Here is a 23,241-nt window from a genome sequence, read left to right on the forward strand (position 1 = left end):
GTGTGTGGTTTGATGCCGCACACCATTAATAAGGGCATCCCATATCTAGTACTGCCATTCAGCTATAATGGTTCATCATGGGCATTCCAGACCATGTTTCTTTTTGCGCTTGAAACCTACTCCCAGCGACCACCGCGCTCCATTAGACCTAACTCGAATAATAAAGCCTTGATGAAAGGAGTTGCAGATATGAGTAGGGATATCGATGCATATACATCTATTCCCAAGGATGAGTTGCGAGCTTACGTGGGTTGGAACGCGACTGGGTATAGCATCAGTTTGGGTGAAAAACAGCGCAAAAGTTAATCTCCGATTTGGGTCGTACCCCACATAGGTCGGTTCTGTCTACAAGGTAATGGTCAGAATCCAAGAGCTCAACCAGGGAAGAGTAACTGTACTGAGACATACACTTTTCCATCACAGTTTTCCCCTGCGTTTTTGGCTGCCAAGGGTACATACTTTGTCTGCAATGATCGAGCATATACATGGTTGCCCCCTGATTTCTCGGGCACATGCTATGTTGCGAATTTGCTACCGCCAACATTTACTGCCGCCTCTGATTACCACAAGACAAGAGTTGTGAGAGGCGTTGTTAGTAAGGAAGATACTGCCGGTCAGGAAGCGGGAGACTTTTTCCTGGGTTTCCTGCCATTTTGGGGACCAATGGTCAATAGTCGGAACCTGAGACAACTGACCCGTGTAGTTGAATGCACTGTTAATGTAACGGCCGGTGCCCTTGGTAACTTGACAGCTGAGCTTCAAGCGGATCGCCTGATGACGTTGCAGAACCGTATGGTTCTAAACGTCATACTTGCGGACCGTGGTGGGGTATGCAAGGTCATCCAATCAAGCTGTTGTATTTTCATACCGGATAACGCTCCGACAGTCTACCAGGCCATTTCCAAACTGCATAAGATTTCTGAATCCATTCACGTAGATAAAGGAGATTGGTCGCTGATGGGGTGGTTCTGGGGACTGATATCAGCTTGGGGATGGAAGATTTTAATAGTCATTGGAATGATCTTAGCCATTCTTTTCCTGTTCTGTTTATGTATACAGTGTGCCCCTGTAATGTGTAGCCTCTGTGTTACACCATGTGTAAGGAAACCTATATCGAAGGACGAGCTAAGCAATAGGATGATGCTACAGCAACATCTCCATGACTTCATGAATGTAGACTTGGACTCAGATTAGTATAGTTCTTGCCTATGTAAGGGCAAAAGGAAGGTCTGTGGTACTGTAAAAATCGGAACCGTGTAGGTGGCATGGTCCCACCATGCCAAGTTTGGTATCAGCGAACCGCAAATGAGCAACGCGGTATGTATGAGTGTTTTCGTCATGTTCCACTGATGAATTCACCGTGTATACGATACTACATATTGTATCCATGGGTTCCATTTTACAGTAGTAGCCATTTTGTGGTTGCCCTCACATAGGCTGCGCACTAAGGCCATGCCTAGGCTTAAAGGACACATACACCTTCTGTGACTTCTCTCTGACCTGTGCAAGCCGACTCCGCTGCCCGAGGTCAATCCTGTTCGGCCGGTTCCTTTCTCGCGGCCTAATGTGATTAGCATCAGGGCTCGACCCATCATAAAACCCCTGTTCGCACACGATCCCTGACTAAGCTGTTTTCACACCTGCCTCTGTTTCCTACTTTATGGCTTGTTTTACGAGCAGGAGGTGCCCGTTTTATTGGGGTCTGCTGCTATCTGATGAGGGTTCTGAGCCTTGCTGGGTACAATAACTGCATGCTTAATGAACTGAAATGTGGGATTGTCATTATGGCTCTGCTATTCCTTTGAAACTAAAATATGTGAATGACCACTTGTAAAACAGGGGCGGTGTTGCCCCCAAAGCGTAATTTTGTGTATATAAGTAAAGACTGGTTTTTGGTTCAGGAGCAGTCTCCTGAGAACATACATCGTGTTGTACTTCTCGGATATCTGTGATTGGTCTGCAGCCAATAAAGACGTTCTTTGAATTCACCTAGAAGACTCTGTGTTTCTGTGGGTCTGAAACAGGAAGAATCCGAAGTCTTAGGGTGTTTTCCCCTGCACCGCTGGGTTCTAAAAACCCGGTACTTCAGTTATCGGGGGGACAGAACAATGATCAAGTCAAAAAGCACAATAATCTCAATTGGCAAGTTAGATAAGACAGGAATGATAGGAATGCACTTAACTGACGAGCAGTGAAGAAAGAGCAAGCGGAAGGGACATCATGTGTTTATATGCGATGGACTGAACTGTGATTGGGCTATGGTTACCATGGTGACTACTCCCCCCCTATGATTGATGGGATTTGTAGTCTGTTACGCTTTATTGTTTTTGTTTAAGTTCTTTTAATGCTGTTGTTGAAATAAAGTGAAGACAGAAATGTATAATCCTAGCCTCCGGTCCTGACGTAGAATCTATGATATTGCTCGAATTTTCACAGGTAACCAATGGGAGGCAGGAGCCTATCAGCCAATCCCAGCCTTTGTCGCTTGGAAGGTGCAACACTGGGTAAACACACTCGAACCTGCGGTTATTTTCAGCTTTACTCAACTGTCACTTGACCGGTGTGCAGAGTCCTCAAGTAAGCTAAAACATCATTTTTTGAAGTTCAGCCTTTTATGCGCAGAGGCGACTCAGTCCTAGCTACCGATAAAGAGGCTGTGGTATGATGGCTTGTGACATCGCTGTTGGAATGTAGGTATATCAAGACTCGTCATGTAATTTATCTTTATTAGAATGTGGAACATGTCACCTGCTTTGTCATGTCGAATGTTGATGAGAGGAGACCGGTATCTGGTGACTGCTGGATGCGCTTTCATCTTTTGCGCCAGTAGGTCTTGACTTTGACACTTAAATAAAAACGTATTTATTTTATCGGCATTCGCTCTCGCTTCATTTCAATGGTGACGAGTTACTAGGGCCGGCCCACTGTGCATGGATTCTGTTTGGAGGAGAGTTCATGTATTTTGCCCTGACAATGTGGTTACTGATCGGAGAGGAAATTCCAGGAGTTGTGCCCTTCCAGCGTGATTACTCATCGTGCTGTACCAGTGAATGCCGTTCCAGGTTGCACTGATTTTATGGATGGTTTTGGTGTTTTCTATGGGGATTTCCGCTGGGCGCTTACCATTGGAGCCATTTAGCAGTGCACACGTGGATAGCCATTTGTGCTTTCTGGCTGATCCCTGAGACCCTTACGGGTGAGTAGTCGCGCTTTACAAACACCTGATTGATTGATTGATTGATTGATTGACCTTCATCTTCTCCATTTTCATGTGAAGTCTGAGGTTCCACGCCATCGCTTGGGGAAACAAGCTCCATCAACTATAAATGGAGCACGCAAACAACGCTCCTAGGTGCCCATCTTTAGTTCCCATCCGTTTGTGGCATATTACTTTGGTTTCGGCTGGATGCTTTGCGCGGAGTAGGTCATTGTGTGTAAGTGATACGCACACTTTTGGATTTCCTTTAAAATAAAATAAAAAAGCCTGTTTTGCTCTATTGAAGTTTGACACTTTGTGTTTCAGTTTGGTAAACTATTTACTTTCTGTTGTGATTACTCTGCGTGTCAGTGATACACACACTTCTTTCTCCACACAAGTCTGCAATTTTTGCTGTGATTACTTTGTGTCAGTGATACGTACACTTCTTTCTCCACACTAGTCAGCAATGTTAGTGCATATATTTTTTCTTTTTTTCTTTTTCATATCAGTGATGTACAAATTATATTTTTTATGTTATTCTCTCATGATTCAAGGTCGTTAACACTACATTTATATTTACATCTTGACTGTGCATGCTTAGGTGTAAATTATTATGTGCTAGTAGTTTGGCACACAATATATATTGTGCACCTTGGTTAGTTGTGGTGGAATTTTGCTGATGTATTCCCCATATGATTTCTTTTTTTTTTTAATTGTTATATTCAATACATAAGTTCTACATAATTGATTTTGATCCTGATATATGCGTACTAGACATTTTGGGTATTGTATTTCGTATTAGTCAGGATAATCCTGTCTTACATATAGCCTGTACAGCATGAGTATGAGGGAGACCAGAAGTAAAATCGTGACGGGGGGAAACAAGCTGACGGGAACATTAGATGATTTCATTGTACGTACTAATACCCTAATAGATCAAGGGATAGTACTAATGGAGAGAAGGGTATCCCAAGACCTAGCCCTTGCCAGGAGATCATCGATGGGTAACATAGCTATGGCACGTAGCCCTGAAAATACTCTGCTTGTTTCTTCTGTACTACAAGTACATCCGCAATTACATAACAGTGTTGATACTGATTCTCCTTCTCAAAACTCTACCATTATGGGTCTTGATCCATCTAATCCCCCGGGAGAATCTATACCAGCGGCTCACTCGGATACTGCGATTGAGATCGCAAACCCAACTCATACGGGAAAAAAGCAGGGAGCAATCCCAAAAAAGTGTACTAAAAATAAAAACTCAACCTGCAAAAAAGCTAAGATGAAAGTAAAAGTGTCTGAGAAGGGTGGTAGGAAAGATCCTATGATAAGAGAAATTGGGAATAGTCTTGAAAATGAAGCAGTTAACCAAAAGAAAGTCTCCCTGCCCATGATGGATGTTACTATATCAGATGAATCATTAGTTGATATCCTTCATGAGAGCATGATAACTAATGGTATAGATGGACATGCAGATAGGGAGGATTCTATGATATATACCTTGACAACATTAATAAAATCTTTACTCGCCCCTATACAAGATAGGCTATTTGGTATAGAAAGGCTACTTCAAACATTGCAGAAGGATATAAAGACTCATCCTCCTACCCTGGAAAAAAAGGCCAATAATGAGACCATATTGGTGGATAAATTGACGATTTTAAAAGATACCCGGCTGGAAGGGAAGAAAGGCACTCCTATGAATCCCTCATCTCAACCTATATTAAATACAAATGGCACCGCAGTGTGCATAAATACTCCCACACTAATCCCTGTTCCTGAAGTAACCACACCTATTACAATTCCGCCTCCTGCACTCACCCCTAATTCAGTTAAAATACAACAGGAGAAAATTGGAAAGCGCAGAATTATAAATTTGCCCCCAGATGCAAGTCCCTACGTGATAGTATTAACTGGGGTCCCTGAATTGGCTCCCCATATCATGGAACCCTTTGAAGCACTCAGAAATAAGGTGATTCACTGGTTAAACTTTAATTACCCTATACCTTCAAGTCTGGCCAGTAGAATCTTAATGGTCCAGAGGGTTCCATGGGTAGGCTATAATAGAAAGAAACTAAAGGGCGATTGTGTGGTTATAACTTTTGAAGACCCGCAAACAGTAGACTATATCTGTCAGGGGTCCCCCAGGAATCAGGATTTGTCGATCACAGCAAGATCCTTATCTTATTTTTATACTCCAATTGAACAACTAGAGGATAGATGGAGTGGGATTAGGAATGAAAACTGTGCTAGGGAAGGGAGGACATATTACGGAGATCCAACCTATAAAAGGCAAGGATGGAGGGAAGAAGACCACTGGACATTAGTACAGCGAAGAGCTGGGAGAAATCAAAAGGGAGGCTTGCAACACTGGGGAAATTGGCAAATGACACAGTTTGCTCCTTCCTCCCTCCCATGCTATAATAGATTCAGTCCACTGGATATGGTTGACTGACGCCTAGGGATTGAAGAATTTCCCGACTTGTCGTCATCTGTAAATACTACTTCAAACCTATTAGCGTTCAGTATTTCCAAGGAAAATTTTGACCTGATTAATGGTAATGAGTCTGATAAGATTATACCACTAAACCAAGAATCGAATAGTCTGATTAAACCTATGGTGCATGGGGACATAAAATGTAAAAAGGGATTACCCTATTATAGTAATCAAAACTTAACTAATGATAGAAAAGAACTTATGGGCGAACCCATAGTTGAAATAGCTAAGACGGATAGAGGTTATGCACCCATAGACGACGCAATAATATTTAGCCAAAACAAAAATTGTTCTGTGATGTTCTGGAACGTGGCAGGTTTAAAGAATAGAATTTCTAACCCATCATGGAAAACGGCCACGGATAGCATGGATATTATGGCCGTGCAAGAAACTTGGACCATAGACCCAATACATCTAACTGGCTATAAAACTTACTGTACTCCTGCAGTAGGAGGGACATATGGGAGACCGAAAGGTGGTATAATCACCTACCTTTCAAACACCTTAACATATGAGAGGGTCCGTTTTTATCAAAACTGTAGTTTCTATCATAAAGTAGTTATAGATACCAAATCGGGGATCAGCTTGGTCATTATTAATTTTTATAATAATATCCCATGCACTGCTGTTCAGAAGATTATGAAAAGCCTAAATGAGGATCTACAAGGGGAGATAGTCAGTAAGACAAGAGAAGTAATGGTTTTATGGGGGGGGGATTTTAATTGTCATCTTTGCAAAAAGGGTCAAAAAGGTTTCTGTGGTTTGATGTTAGAGCAAGACATTAACCTTACGCATTTTGACCATACTCTAACAGGTGATTCGCTGAACGAAATACTGTTCAACTGCGATTTGGGATATGCTAACGAACTGGCCACGCGCCCAACACCTTTTGTCCCAACCTTTATTGGGAGGGGTGCATCGACCACCATTGATTTTATTATCTGTTCAAATACCTCTGGTTTTAGGGACTCTAACTATAAGATTCTTGAATTACCACTGAGCGATCATTACCCACAAGTCCTTGAAATCGATATCCCATTCTCAGCATGCCAACAAAATAGCTTGCAGAGACAGGTAGCCCCGGATGTGCTGATGGGGAGACAAAATGGGTATTCCCTCAAGTGGAGCAAGGTGGTCCCGAATGAATTCTTAGCTAAACTAGTTGATATATGCACAGATAGTTTTAGAGTCTGTTTAGATGAAAACTCAAAGAGTGATAATATAATTGAACATTTTTATATCATAGCAGCCACCATTAAAGAAAACTTGAGGGTGGCTTCTAGAAAAAGACTCAAAAATGGTAGAAGATGGTTCGATAATGCATGTACTAAAGCCCTGACTGAGCTTAAACACGCTATACACCGGGAACCACGGAACCCCACCCAAATAAGAGATTTAAGGAACCGTTATAATCTTGCACTCCAAGAAAGAAAGAAAAACATAAAGAATTTGGCCTGGGAACAACTATGCGATGCCTCACAGGCTAAAGATTTATCGGCATTTTGGAGGGTGGTTAATGCCCCCCTTCTTTTTGATAATACTAAGGCTCGCATAGAAATTGCTATAAATGAGGATGACTGGGTTACACATTTTTCCACCCTATATATGTGCCTAGAACAGTCCCCACAAAAGGTTTCCCAGTCTTTATGCGAGAACGAGATAAATATACAAAATGTATCGGTTATACCATCGGAGGATTCTAGTGAGAAAGGGGGGGTCCGTGAAAAAATAGTGGTTACGCTGCCTGAAGTTTTATTGAGCTTAAAAGCCACAAAGGGTGGAAAAGCACCAGGACCGGATGGGATCCCAGCCGACCTGTATAAAGCTAACACTGACCTCTGGGGCCCCATTCTGGTTCAGCTTTTTAACGCAGCATTGGCCAAGGGCCTAAGCCCGTCATGGTTTACATCCATTATTGTTCCCATCTATAAAAAGGGAGACAGACAAAATTGCGCATGTTACAGGCCAATATCCCTACTTGATTCAACTATAAAAATCCTGGGTAGAGTTATTTTAGTTAAACTGCAAAACTGGGCGGAGGACAACGGGGTAATAAGTGACCTTCAGTTTGGTTTTCAAAGGGGTTTAGGAACTATAGAGCAATGCCTAAACCTATTTTTAATTCAGCAGAAGTATATAACGATAAAAAAAGAGCGCTTATACCTTGTATTTGTCGATCTAACTTCTGCTTTTGATTGCGTGTCTCATAGCAAATTATGGAAATTGATGCAAAGGTTGGGCGTGGACGATTCGATTCTTTGTTTTTTGAAGGAGTTGTATTCAGGGGCTACAGCAACTGTTCGTTATGGAAAAGGGGGGGAATGCAGTAGACCTTTTGGGATAGGGCGTGGAGTACGCCAGGGATGTGTCCTGGCCCCCTTCCTATTCCTGATTTACATAAATGGGCTGGAAGACCGTCTACTGCAGGAGGGCAGGGATGTCCCGGTTGTTGGTAATAGGCGTATCCCTACGCTCCTTTATGCGGACGACGCTGTTTTAATGGCGCGAACACCGAATGCCCTCCAAAACCTATTAACATCCTTCAATAAGTTCATGAACACTCTGGATTTAAAAATCAACTGTAGTAAAACTTTCACCATGAACTGTGGAACACGATCTAAAAACAAGATGAAAACTATTTTAATAAATAACGTTAGTTTAGAAAATACGCCTGCCTTCTCTTATTTAGGCATCCTATTTCATGAGACTGGTTCATGGACAAACGCGATCAAGGCAAGAACTCTTTTGTTCTCAAAGACAATAATGGCCTTAAAGAGTTTCATACAGAAACTGGGAAAAAAGCCTTTTAGGGAAATTTTAAGTGTTTATAACGCAACATGTATATCGGTGGCTGTCTATGGAGCAGGACTCTGGGGGTATGCAAATATTGATGCTATCCAAATAATTGAAAATAAATTTATGCGGTACATGCTGTCTGTGCCCGATAGCACTTCAACCGTTAATTGCCATGAGGAATTGGGGCAGCCGTACATTTCAGACATAATAAGAATTCAGCCCATATTACTATGGCATAGGGTCTGGACTGCTAATGAGTGTGTTATAAATCGTGCCACACTTCGGGATGTGTTATCACTTGAAAATGTAAATACATTTAAATGGTTAAATTATGTGAAGACCTCCTTAATAGAAATGTGCTTTCAACAATATTTTGAGGATCCACTATCCATGGTACACATCACAAGAAAATCATTGAAAAAAGCCTGTATGGAACATCTTAGGGAAAAAAGACTGTGTGTGGAAAAAAACAAAAAGACAGTGTGTTCCCACCAGTTGATATTAAATGGCGCTAGTCTACAACCATACTTACGCCTTTCCATGCCATCCTATGACAGGTTCTGCCTTACACGTTTTAGGTTTAATATTGTTTTTAGATTACTAACATTCCCAGTAATGAACTCTTGGTCTAATGAATTGTGTTTATGCCCATGTGACGAATTATCCACGCAATCTGATATTCATGTACTGTTCTTTTGTAGATTCTATACCCTGCCCCGCAGGAAATTTATAGTCCCACTTCTTAAAGAGTTGAAGGTAAACAGATGTCGCCCAGCATTTTTAGTATTGCAAAGAATGGACACTGTATTTATAGTTATTTCATTGATAGAATTTTTTAAAAATGTTTTTAAACTACGTAAATCAATGGACAGATAATTTTTAAAAATTCGATATAGAAATCCTGACATTTTCACTTGTAATAATAACTATGTATTGAACTATTTCTTCTTCTTAATTGTATATGTATTATTGATGCTTTTATGGTTACTGTTTTTTAACCGAATAAAGTACTTTTTGAACTTGAATGTGCTAGTATATTCACTTATTTTATATATACAATTATATATTATATTTTTTATTCATGTCTGTCTCCTTTTTTTCTTATTACTTTATCTTTCTTGTTTTTCCTCTCTTTTCTTTTACTTTTACAAGCTATTATGACAAATTCACAGTTACGCAATCAACCCGCAATATTATATTTTTACAAGTGCCAGGCAAGCCAGCATTAATTTGGAAAAAGTGGTTTAAGACCTTTCAGAACTATCTTCTTGCTACTGTTGGTAATGGCTTCTCCGCTAACAGGAAAAAGGCAATTTTGTTCAGTTTTTTAGGCACAGCAAGAATTGAAATCTTAGAAAACTTACCACCAGTGACGGCACCTAGGGGTCAAGGTGATGGTTGGAATATTTTCAAAGAAGCTGTGAAAAGACTTGAAAAGCAGTTTGTGGATGAACCAAATGTAATGATTGAATGGCATAGTTTTCACAAAAGGAAGCAATATCCTGAGGAATCGGTGGAAGAATATGTGGCAGCACTCGTAGCATCTAATTATGAATTTGGGGCTAATGCGGACAATTGCATTAGAGATCAATTTGTTTTCAATTGTGAATCTAAAAAGGTTCTAGAGAGGCTTTTAGCCTGTCGCAATCCAACCTGAGCTGAAGTGTTAGATCTGGCAAAAGGCATAGAAAGATCATTTCAGTCGGCTAAAGTGTTGACAGTGGAAGATGGTGCTTCTTATCCTGCGTTTTTAGTTCAATCAGTTAAGAAACATTTAAAATCTGGGGGATTTAAAGGTGGGAAACCTGCCTGCTATAGATGTGGATCTAAAATGCATCTTGCAAATTTTGTTGCTTGTCCTGCCTTAAGAAGAAAGTGCAATAAGTGCTGTAAGTATGGACACTTCCAACGTGTGTGCAAGGGAGTGAGGTCAGTATCCAATATATCTGTTAATGCTGTTACTGATGTGGGGAGTAGTTCAGAGAACTTGATAGTCACCTTGTATGATCCTGTGATACAATTTCATGTAAATAATATTGGGATGGCATTCAAAGCACCTTTGGGTGAAGTACACATTGGAAGTGTGGGTTTGGAAGCTATGGCAGACTCTGGCTCTTCTATCACAGTTATTTCAAAATTTGTTTTAGAGATAATTGGAGACAAATGGAGTTAACAATAACAATTTTTTATTTGTTGTCATTGACAATTTTTCCAAGTGGATGTATCACACCTTTGTGGAACATCCTAGTACTGAAGTGGTCATCACATGTTTGGGTGATATTTTTCAAGTAGAAGGTTTTCCCAGAGTACTTATGTCTGACAACGGAGTTCAATTTGTTTCTTCTAAAATGTTGTTGTTTCTCAAAAACTGTGGCATTGATTTAGAGAAAGCATGATTATATTGTCTGAAAGCAAATGCTTAAGTTAAGAGGGCAACAGATTCATTACGGAGGGCATTCAAACTGCATTGGAAAGTAAACTAGAAGTTTTTAAGTTCTTGAAAGAAAAATTGTGGAGTTATCACATCACTCCATATTCTGTTACGGGAGTGTCTCCCTGATTTCTGATGGGGGGTGAATGTATATCTGGAGTGACACCAAGCTTTGGGAGGCTCTCTGAGGAAATTACTCTTAGGGATGAAATTGTTAAAGCAAGAGTTAATTTAAGCAAAGATCAAGTTAAAGGAAAGGTGTATCATAATGCATGCCATAGAGCCAGATCCAAATTTATTAATGTTGGTAATTGGGTACGTATTGTAAAACCCACCTTGCGTACTAAAGGGAGGTCAACGTTTTCTAACTCAGTTCAGGTGGAAAGAGTTACTGATTCTGCTGTCTTGTTATGAAATAAGGGTTGGTGGAATAAAAGCTCTGTTGTAACACTCAAACCAGGTCAAAAGAGGATGTTTGCGGAGGAGGATGGTGGATGTGATGGTTTGGGTTTGAGTGATGTCACACATAAACAATTGGAACAGCAGGATCAGTCTAATGATGAACTGGATTTGGAAAGAACAAATGGTTCTGCGCAGAGAAGGGCAGTAAGATTACCCAAGAGATTAGAGGATTATATTTTGGAATAATTTAACTTTTTGCAGTATTTTCTCTACTCAATTATACTTGTATATACCTGTAAATGCATTCTGTTTGGTTATGTTAACTTTTGTTAACACACACACACAGACACACACTGTTGTGAATAATCAATGCTCCAACTCCAGAGTACCTTTAGGTAGTATATATTATGATGGTAAGTTAAAGAGTAGAAGTACAGAGAGCCCCACCAGGAGCAGCCTCCCTGCTGCTCAGCCCATACACCAACTGACAAGCTCACTCATCCCACATTCCACAGCATCTTCCACACCAACATTCCACACCACACTCACCATTGTTGAGTAGCAAGTATGACTGATAGACACACAAACGCACACACACACACACACTGTGGTATGATGGCTCATGAATTCGCTGTGGGAATCTAGGTATGTCATGAGTCGTCATGTAATGTATATGTATTAGAATGTGGAGAATTTCACCCGCTAAGTCATGTCGAATGTTGATAAGAAGCGACCGGTATCTGGTGACAGCTAGATGTTCTTCCATCTTCCGCACCAGTGGGCCTTCACTTTGACACTTAAATACAACTTATTTATTTTATCGGCTGTTGCTCTCGCTTCATTTCAGAGGCCTGTCCACATCTTAGTTGAAGTTGATAAACAACTCTTATTTCAATTGGACGTTTTCCATGTGTGACAGTTGTCGGGTCTATATGCCACAAATGTGTAATGTCAGTCTGTTTTCTTTGTCTATTACGTACGATTCTAGTCCATCCTCTGTGTCCATAATAACCTGCTCATTTACCATCTCTTCTATTATGCGCGCGCAGCCTACACCAGCTTCGTTCCGGACGGATTTGCAGCGGAGAAGTCATGTCTCTGCGGCAGCTCTGGAGTACATGTCTGTACACATTGAACACACTGCTGCAGCAGAAGAAATACCAAGCGGCGCTTGCTGTGATCAAGGGGTTCCGCAACGGAGCAGTGTAAGAACTGAGGGAGTGGAGAGCGAAGGACCGAGCAAGTCCCAATCATTTCCCCGCTGCCTCAGCACTGAACTTTATACCCCTTGAAACAGTGCTGCGTTTCAGCACAGCACTGTACCCCAGCGCTGCATTCAATATCGATTACAATTTGATCCTTTCAGTTTGTTCTGCGCCCTCCCAACTCCTTCGCCCAACAGTGCACACCCGCCTGAGCACAACTCCCTCGCCCAGCACTACACACCCAGCCTGACACAGCAATGAATTATGACTAGAATTGAGCGCAGCACCCATTTTTCTGCCCCATTGTTGCATTTTCCCCGAGGTTGTGTCGTCAATCCACCACTCCTGTCTAGCACACACCCCAGCGCTGCTTTAATTCGGACCTGCATCCTTTGTATTGCATCTCGGCTGTGCATATATTGCCAGCACTTGAGGTGACTGGGCGTCTCCGACTTTCTGGGACATTCCCTGTTTTCCTCCATCTGTTAGCACATTTAGCTCTTGTCTTTGTTTTAAGAGAGGATTGGCTGAAAACGAAGGGAGGTTGCTTTTTAGGTGCTCAAAGTCAGGAGGAGTTAGCAGCTCTTGTCAGAACACAATTTAACACCTATGAGGCAGCGTTTGAAAGGTGTTTTTGATCTTGTTTCTTAGTGCATTGCACTGTCATTTTAAGTCATTTAGGTGTCCCATGGCTGATGTAATAGCGTAGTGCTTATTGACGCTTTGCGAAATGTCCCTGTTTTTGGTTTTCAAAATCTGGTCACTCTACTAGAACGTCTAGGTATTCTGGCACTTTGCAGCAAGAATACACATTTGCATCTGAGCACTTGAAAACGCCCCCTTAAAACACAACTAACTAAATTAAATAGTGCCCCGTACTGCAGTTCTTTTAAAAATGTAAATCTTTTCTGTTTCTTAGTGTTTTATGTGGGCCTGTAGTCTTATTTATTTTTCTCAGCCTAATTGTTTTAACTTTCAAGAATAACACCAAACCCTTGGGATACATGAAGTCTGGGGATCAGTTAAAGTCCACTATTATCGTGCACATGTGAAACACAGGTGACCCATAGCTGCAAAGTTTTCATTTTGCATATGTTTGACATTTTGATGTTTTCAGGGTGCATATGTGAGACACGTCAACTTAAGTGTGACACTTTGAGTGACACTTTATTAGTGAGTAGATTTAAGTAGTTAAGTTCCTGTAATGATATAAATATCAGAAATTACCCCATTTACCGTATTGTAAGCGGTTTTAGATCGCTCAGCCCTCTAAATCTATTTGCCCACTAGCCATGGCGAGTCAGATAGCCAGATTTTATCAATCACACTATTTTTAGCACCCACTCGTCTGTTCTGGCGAGTGAACTTAAGCAGAAAGGAACAGGTGCTCTGTTCATTCTGAAAGTTAATGAGCAATAAAGATCTAGATCTTATTTTTATCTCAATGCATTTGCTGTCTGCTCAAGGACAGAGGTCAAATGTCAGTTTTTAGGTCTCGCTTAGTGTTGCTGCGCACATGCGCAGCTCACTCTGCGAGATTTAATGCAGATGAGTACTTTCTGAAAAGGGCTAGTAGCCCCACCCCTTATTCCCATTGGCTCGTGTCACTGTTAATGTTAAACGGTGTGCTGCCATTGGAAATGAGGATTCCGGGGTGCCCCCTTCTCGCTTTTTTGGCTAGCCCACCCGGACTGGCTCGCCTGCATTACTTCTGTTGTGACGAAGTTTCTAATCATAAGCTTTGTCACGCTGCCTTGCACGCGCCATTCCGGCTCTCTGATTGGGCTCGACAAAAAAGGAGACATGGCGCGGTGTGTTTACTTTTGCATCTCGCTTTCACTTTTGAAAGCGCAATGCAAAAATAAACGGCGGGAATGGCGATCGCTTTGTCATCATGACTGATTATATTAATAAAGCTGTGTGCGCCTCTCTGAGGGCGTGGCCGTGTCTGCAAACGCACGCAACAGTTGCACTTGCACCCCGAGTTTGCTTAGGATAATGTGTGCGTCGCCGCAGAGTGTGTCCGTGTGTACTCTGAGGGTGTGCCTGTCTGTCTGCGCCTGTGGTTTTTGACCACCTGGGTCTCTCGACAGCGGGCGTGAATGCTGGAATTGAACTCTCATAAGTCTGTGTGTGCAGAGTTCGTTTTCGTTGTGTCTGAAACTGTCTTCTCTAGGAGCTCCCTCCCGAGCACGTGAAACGCTTTAAAAACCTGCTGCTGTCTCTCAGCGCCCCAGGATGCCAAGAATATGAATGGGAGATCAGTCTGTCCAGCTAAAACTAACAGTTCAAGTCACAGAGCAAACACTTGGGAGTTCAGTCAGAGCTCATTTCGGAAACAAAGTCTGGGCGCTGCTGCCCTCCACTGTCTGATGTTCAAGAATAAAAATGCAAACCCCGGAGCTGATCCGGGTGCAGCCACCCCCTCTTCCTTTAACAAGCTACGCGCGCTGGCATCCTCGCACAGAGGTCCCTGCTTTCTCGACCACGACGCATTTTAAGCATGGCATACTCCGCCAGCACTCTTCATCGTGGCCCGAGATGCTCATGTGCCCAAGAAGACACAGTGCCTGTGAGAAGTTGGGATGGCATATGCTGTCTCTTAGTTATAGGGACACCTTGCACCAGTCCAATTCGACTCTTATTGATCATAGGTTTAAGACAACCTTTAAAGAAAGCTATCCTAGTGGTACCTGTGGAGAGCAGCCTTCAGGCTAAGTCTTGAAGGAGTGTTAAGGTTATTGTTTTACCATAATAACCTCTTGAATAACCAAATGAAAGAGTAGCCCACACAGGTGTGTGTATATATATATAAAATATATGTATTTATTCTAGACAGAATCCCACAGTCTCTTTGAGGCTAGTGGCAAAGTTACAATTCAAACAAGCATTTATAAACACAATAAATAGCACAGGAATCACTGGGCCCCAGGGGGGGACCAAACCATATATCAAAAAAGTGGTATAAGAACCACGACCATTCTACAGACAATGCCTAGGGCATTTAGGATCGCTGGCCCCTTAAGAATCCACCCCAGGTTATGAGGAAGGGGACCCACGGGAGGCGCGTGCAGTGGACGTAGCTGCTATCGGGATCTCTATTATAGTCTATGGAGAATGTCGCGGTTGAAATTACACGGATTAAAGTCACTTCTAGCAGGAGTACAAAGTTAAAACTTTAGACTTAAGCTTTTGAGGAGCCCACTTCCAAGAGAGTACCGAGGTACCACTGTTACCTGCCCCAGGGAAGCCGGGTGCATAGGTCGATTCTGGTGTCGGGTCGTGGGCGGATTTTCTATAGGAAAATGTTCAAAAGTGCTGCTAGCCAAAAGCGCTGATGGTGCCGTGAAGATCAAAGATGTGAAGATTGTAGAGAAGAACCTGAAAGCAGAGGAGACAGAGTCTGGGTCACGGCAAAGTGACCAGGAGGCTCAAAGCAAAGAGCCCTTAGATGTCGGGTGCTTCAGGTGCGAAGTGGTGTAGCTTGGATCTGCAGCCACGGGCTCCGGGAGGCTTCAAGGAAGGCCAGCTTCCGGAGGGCGACTGTCCCACGTCGGATGAGGGTCGCTGCGGTATTAGTGTCCGGATTGGATCCACTAAGCCTTGGCAACCGCAACTCACGAAGAATAAACAAATCGGCTACAGTGCAGACCCACGAGGTCTGGGAGAGGTCTCCTTTGGAGAGACTGTAGAGCAGGCCTGGAGCAACCAGAGGAACTCTTGATTGTAGAAAATAGACCTCCGCTAGGGCCCACAAGTCGAGAGACAAGGGAACGCTGGAGGCGGCAATTTGGAGTGCGTAAAAGGGCACCCACGGGCCACCGGAGGGGGCTAGGGCGCTGGTCTTTGGCACAATTGCTGTAGAGTGGTTGGCTCGAAAACGGGCCAAAGCACAACTTCCCCACTGGTCAGGGCCGTGTGCTGCGCAAGAGGTGGCCGGTGTCCTGGGGTATTGGGGATCTCGGCACCCACGCGGTCCACGGTGCCCAAACTCGTTGAGCACACTCACTGGCCTCTGGGATGCGCTGAAAACCCACCTCAAGGGTGCTGAAAGTCGTCGAAGTCCGGAGGAGCAGCGAGATTCCAACCGGGTCACTTGCAGTGTTTCAGGTGCCTGCCAAGCAGGGGGATAACTCCTTTATCCCAAGGGAGATTTCTTCCGTCAGCTGGGCAGCAGCAAGTCGAAGGTCAAGACTGTAAAGTTCAAGATTAATCTAAGGCTCTGGGGCCACGTTATTCACCTTTATCCCCAAGATTAGGGGAGTGTCCAGAGTAGCGTCCACCAATGAGTGGTGAGGCGGGAAAGGGTGGCTACACCCTCTCCCCTTTGTGTGTTTCCCGCCTGGGCGAGTGGCAGGATGCCCCTGAACCGGTTCCAAGCGGTGTATGCAGAATGAGGTCTCTGCAGCTGCCTACGTGCAACTCTGAAAGGACATTTGGTGCACCCACCCTGTTCCAATCCACAATATCCTGTCTGGGGAGATGCTAGCACCTCCCTGCCACAGGAGCCCGTCCTATTGTCCAGCTGGCGAGGCTGGGGTTTTCCCCAGCAACACCAGCCAGGGTCGTGTAGGTGGCGGGCAGTAGCCATTTTGTGATACTTGTGCACTTTTAAATTGGTGTGTCAATTCTGCCGCTTTTCCCATATCGCCCCTCTAGCAGGGGGGAATCGTACCCTCATGCCCATGGCTGGACTGGGGGTATGATTCCTACATGTTTGACACCAAACACGATATGGTTCTGTGTAGCCATTCTCAAGTTATCGCGATAGACTTATAATGCGGTTAAGAGTATATGGTAGGGCTACACTACAAACAACCCAGCAATGATTTTACAAGGGTTGCAGAGAGGCCCTACTCAGGTAGGGGTCCCCCCTCACACATATCTCAGCACCCTGCCCTGTAGGATTAGCAAGGCCTGCTATAGGGGCGACCTATGAGAATACATGTGTTGTAATGGGGTGGGATATAGGATACCAATATCCCTGTAAGGGGTGTTAGCACCACCTTACCCAGACTACAGTAGTGGTCTGGTGGTGTCAGTTTGTATGGCTGTCCCAGGGTGGCACAATAAGTGCTGCCTGGTAGGCCTACTGAGGGACCCATGCCCTGGGTACCATCTACAAGGGACTGTCAGGGCACCCTCAGCATCCAATTGGTTTGTACCTAGGGTACTTCACATTAGTTTTAGGGAGAAAGCAGATAGGCTGGGGTCCTGGATAGCAGGATCCCAGCCAGACTAGTCAAAAACCACTCAAATACCAGGCAAAAAGTTGGGGGCAACCATTAGTCAGATTCCACCTTCCTACAGTGCCATCGCAGCGTCATTTATTTGCCAGGTGGACTTGTTTTCCCAGATACAAATCTCTCGGCTGAGTCCAACCCCTTTATCCCTCCTTCCCTCTACAGCTCACCACAGCGCTTTGAAGGGGCCCTTGTGTGACGTGAGTGATACAAAGGTACCAAACATTACTTCTTTCTACTCTCTCTCGTCCGTGTCGGTCTCAGTCTCGCGCCTTTCCTCTTCCCTCCGTTTGGCGCTTTAAGGCAGCCTAGCCAACAAAGGCAAACAACCAACCACCGGCGGGTCCTCCACTCGACCAGGACCGACTGCCTCAGCACATCGGTGATTTGTCTGAAGATGGCACCAAGGTGGCACTAGTGCCAGATTCTAGGCACCCTCAGTATCACCACTGCCCTCATGTAGTACAAGGCCTAGCGCCTCCCACAGTGTAGGTCTGGGGTCTATGCCCACTGGGCCCTGTTACAAAAGACCTGTCCCATGCTTCGCGCATTGCAACAAGGCCCTGCACGTGCATAGTTACACGGCCTTGCCTACAGCTTCACAAAAGCGCCAATTCTAACATACACGACTGTGCTTTAAATGGAAGTAGAGGTGCTGGTACTTACTGTCCAGAGTACCTGCACAGTGCTTGCCACTCTCGCATTACACACATTGAAGCAGTGCTGAGAGGTGCAGGTGCTCTTTCTTCCAAATTAAAGAAGTGTGGGTACTCCGTACCGGACAGCACCTGCCCATTTAAAGCACGTGTAACACGGGCCACGATGCTGGATGCTTGTGAAACAGTGCGGTCTGGAGGGGGACTCATGGTGCCAGAGTAAGAATTTATAGAGAGTAAGAAATTGAGAGTAAATGTAAACATTCAAGAGCAAGATTTAAAATAGGATTCAGAGTAGGAATTTGAGACCGAGCATACAAAATCAAGAGTGAGTGCAAGAGACTAAAAAGCAAGACTCAAAAAAGTGAGAATTTGAAAGAGTGAGCAGAATAAATTGGCGCTGGGGAGCCGTCGGGGAGATTAAGTGAGCTATTGCCCAGAGTCACATGATGCTGAGCTGCTGCAGGGGAATGAACCGGAGCCCCGCGCTCCGGAGTCAGCCGCTCTGGCTGCTGCGCCACACCTCTCGCACAAACATGGACTCTTATTTGCCTAGCGGAGAGAGCGATCTATACATTGAGAGCATATATCCAGCAGACGCGTGTTGGCCCAACAGAAATAGGGATGTAATCCGATCCTGGATGCAAAATATTTACCAGCATTTACCAGATCCACTCAAAGTCACCTTAGTGAAAGAGGGAAGACAGAGCTTGATGCCAAGTAAACTATGCATGCGAGAGAGTGCCCAGTGTCGTCGAGTGACGGCTTGACCTGTACCAGATTTCAGGGGCATCGACATGGCCTACTTGTACATAAAATTAATCTGAAAGGGGTTCAGTCACATAGTTTGCTAATCTGGCATAGAGTCGACCTCGTAGACCAGCACGGGCAACCCTTTTCTGGGCCTGGAATTAAACCTGCTCCCCGGACATGCACTGACTTAGTCAATGCTGATATTGCAAACAAAAGGTGAAGTCATAAGCAGTAGAGTTTGACTACTAACTTTGTTTCAATTTATTTCTGTGTTTATGGGAGATCGTCACTAGAAGTTCTTTAAGTGCTCTGAGCATTCTGAACTAAAATGCTGTTCTACAAGTAAGCAAAACATTTCGTAAATTTTTTCAATTGTAACTTTATTGCACACACAGTCTTAGAACATTAAGACACTGTCTCGTTAATGCATCAGTAAGACGTTTAAATGGGTGCGTTTCACCGCGTCACCGACGATCGTTCGGAGTTAGGAAACACAAGAAAGCAATCCGGTAAGATCGCGAGTACCTTGCTGTATTTGCAAGTTTAAATCCCAAGCGCGTAGCGTCACCTAGCGTCTTGGCAGAGTTAGAAAACACCCATTAACTTTGTGTGCACCTCGCAATGTTTTGCATGTTTACGCCACTATCACCTAGTGCCTCGATAGCTCGGCTGGATTCTTTCCAGAGTTTGGTGGAAAGTTCAGTGTACCCTCGAGCCACGGCACGCCATTATCAGACACCGCTCATTTACACAGTTGCCTTTCACGTCACCGACTTTTATCACACGAATATCATGGCTCGTTTTTCCTTTTCTTCTACCTACATCTATCAGTGTCAATATCGACCGTGTAACTGCATGTTATTATTCAGTTGCTTCACTTTGCACAATGGGTTTATTCATTTTATTTCATTGGCAAGAATGGTTTCAGGCCTCTTTAATCTTTAAGAGTGACACTTTAAGCTATTTTTGTGTTATGGACTGGACGTTGAACTGCCTTCTGTTTCCTTTATATTATAGCATTGTAAGGAAGGACCCCTGGCTAAGGGTCACAGTTTGACCCGAAATGCATTGGGTTTTGGAAAATGTAATGGAGTAATACAGTCTACGAACACAATACTTGATGATTACATTGGACGGATTTGCATGGTGCTTAATGCATTTGAGTGACCAATAAATCATTTAACTAATGGACTAAACTCGCCTAAGAGTGGAAATTTTGGAAATTGCAAATCTAAATCAGTGGATAGCATTCATATGTTAATGAAATTATGCTCCCACCAGCCAGCAGGGTTGTCCTCTCTTGCACACTTGCCTGGCTTTCCTGTCTTTGCCTGGCTGTTGACTGTGCCTGCTATCTTTTGTCTCTTTGTACGACACACTCTACCTGCTGCTTTACCTGTCCCCCGTCTCTGCCTGCCACTATCCATCTGTCTCCTTTCCTGTCACTGCCTCTCTCCATGCGCTCTTCTGCTCTTCCTGTCAATTGTCTCCCTTTCACGTCCATTTGTCTCCCTCCCTGCTTCTGTCGCACTGCTATTGTCTCTTTTCATGGCTGTTGATTGCCTGGCGTGGATTGCTCCTTAACTTACTCTATTCATGACGCTAGTATTCCCCTATCTCATTTTATCTGTTTGTCTGTATCTCACTATCTTTCGTTCCTCGCGCTGTCGGCCCCATTCATCCCATTCGATCTCTGTCCTCCCCTCATCCCATCCCTGTCTTATCGTGTGGCTTTCGGTGATCTGATGCCTGCCTCTCTGCTCCACTGTCTCATCCTCTGGCTGCCTACAGTGGATGGCTCTCTTCTTCACTCACCTGTTAGTCCCCCAGTGCCTGTTGTTAGTATGCTGTGCTCTTCTCCTCTCTCCTAGGGCTCCATGGGATTAGCTGTCTGACACCCCCTCCCTTATGCGGCCTCTCCCCATCTCTCTCCCTGTATTAACATAGCTTTCTCCCCTTGCACTGTCCCTCCTTTCCCTACACAGATCTCATAATTTACTTTCATCAGTTGATCCCTTTCACCATCTTCCTCTCCCACGGTCTCCCTGTTAACATCCATTTCAACCCCGCCTCCATTAATGTGTGACTCATTTCTCTCAGCAATCTGCTCGATCCACTATTCCCTAGTCTCAACCACTCCCTTGGATCGCAGCGCACCCTCTAGTGTCCCTTCCCATGTCCTCTCCTCTGTTGAACCTCAAGCCTCCAGAGAGAAACGGGTCCTCTCCTTTATTCTCGCCCCTCGTCTCGGCCTCCCTCTTTGACGTTACTGTCCCTCTTCTTATGTTGCCGTTCCGACATGCTCGTTGTTGCTCCTTCCTTGGATCTAGTTGGAAAGCAAAATGCAGTTGTCAGATGTGAAAATGCAGCACGAATAAAAGTGTGAGGGGCCAAAGAAACAAAAAGCCTGAAATGCTCAGGAGTAATTGAAATTAGGTCAGAATAAACGTGCAGTTACAGATTAAGACACTCATTTAGACTCCAATGAAAACAAGCATTTGCAATGCAATAGCTCTCGCAGTTACGCGAGTTTGAGCTATTGAAATTGTAAATAACAAAGCCTTTTATTTATGTTTTTAAAAAGAAAACAAAAATAAAAGGCATTGCTATTTGCAATGTCAATAGCTCAAACTCGCGTCAATGCAAGACCTATTGCATTGCAAATGCTTGTTCTTTTTACTAATTGTTTCTCATCTTATCCTGGAGGTCTTTGTCAAGTGAGTTGTCTGACAATCATTGTGAAACAAAAGGCTGTAAGATGTCAGTTTTTTTCTAACACAACATTTAAACAGCTTGTAAATGACTAGTACAGGTATTTCAAAACATATCAGCAGGGCTTGAAAAATCATCCACGTTTTACCAGACCGGCAGGTCTAGTAACTAATAATCTACTCGACCTAACTGTATTGCACTTGACTCGTGAACTAGTCTAAAAATGTGTGATCTTAGGCACATTTTTTGTCTTATGGAGCCACCTTTTTCTTAGCAAATAAGAGTGCACCTTCAAATATGCAAGTTCACTATTTCTGCAGTACAAAAAACCTTTTTATTTACTAGACAAAATCTTTGCTCCGTGTAAAACAAGAATCGAGCCCATATATAGGGTACACACAATTCCTGGCTTGCCTCTTAGTTCACTAATAGCATTGTCATCTGGGCAGGAGCAGTAATTCCCAGTTCATGTTTAAAAACTCACTTTTCATAAATATATTACCAAAGCATGATGTGGTAGTGCATTGTCATTTACAGATAGCATATTTTTCATTGAAATGGCCATAACGCTTTCCCTCTAATATGTCGTTTTACTGATAATAGCACATAAACAACTTTTGGAAATTGGGTTTCAGCAAAAATATTTAAAATTTGTACATCACCAGTGTTCTAATTAGTTTTGATCCTATAAAATATTTTTTCACCACAGAATTACAAAAATGGGTCTTCATAACTAGTGAAATATATTTGAAATGTTGGAACAGTTCACTTAGCTATTTCAGTGTTAGAAAAAAGCCTGACATCGTACAGCCTTTCATTTAACATGCTTTGCACAGTTCAATTGTCACAGGGTTCACTTTACAAAATCTTTTAACTTAAGTCACAGAAGAAAAATAAATGTCATAAGATAAGCTGACTTTTGACCTCTGTTTCAGGATTACAAGATTTAATGGCATTTATATTGCTCTTCTACTTTGTGAGCAATAAAGATGCTTTTAAATCTTGTTATATTGTCACATTTGCCCTGCTTTCAGAGACAGAGGTCAAAAGTCAGTTTGACTTCCCTGAATTGGAGGATTTTCAACTTGCCTGAAAGGGTGAGTATTCCTTAAAATAGCTTGTCCTGAATAAATCTTGCTTGACAAGTGGATTTTTCAGCCCTGATCAGAAATTACATAAAACATTTTTTTGTATTTCAGAAGTCTGATGCAAACAAAGATTTAAGTAGGAGCAAAACAAATCAGAACGCTTTACTTGGTGATGTGCAAATGCCAAATATTTGCAGAAACTCATTCCAAACATTGTGCACTGTATCCTTTTATCAGTAAAACCACATCAGCGGGAAAT

At 43.3% G+C, this 23,241-nt stretch overlaps 1 protein-coding gene across 1 annotated transcript in view; it reads left to right on the plus strand.

The window, feature by feature from the left end:
- Positions 1-12,360: 12,360 nt before the first annotated feature.
- The window catches only part of PXMP4 (peroxisomal membrane protein 4), a 145,793-nt gene continuing 134,912 nt past the window's right edge, over positions 12,361-23,241 (plus strand). The window contains exon 1 of the mRNA XM_085618977.1: positions 12,361-12,530. Coding sequence (XP_085475103.1) covers positions 12,418-12,530 — 113 coding nt within the window. The 5' untranslated portion in view covers positions 12,361-12,417. The remainder of the gene's footprint in view (positions 12,531-23,241) is intronic.

The sequence above is a fragment of the Triturus cristatus genome, chromosome 7, assembly GCF_964204655.1.
Source record: "Triturus cristatus chromosome 7, aTriCri1.1, whole genome shotgun sequence".
In the NCBI taxonomy this organism is placed as follows: Eukaryota; Metazoa; Chordata; class Amphibia; order Caudata; family Salamandridae; genus Triturus; species Triturus cristatus.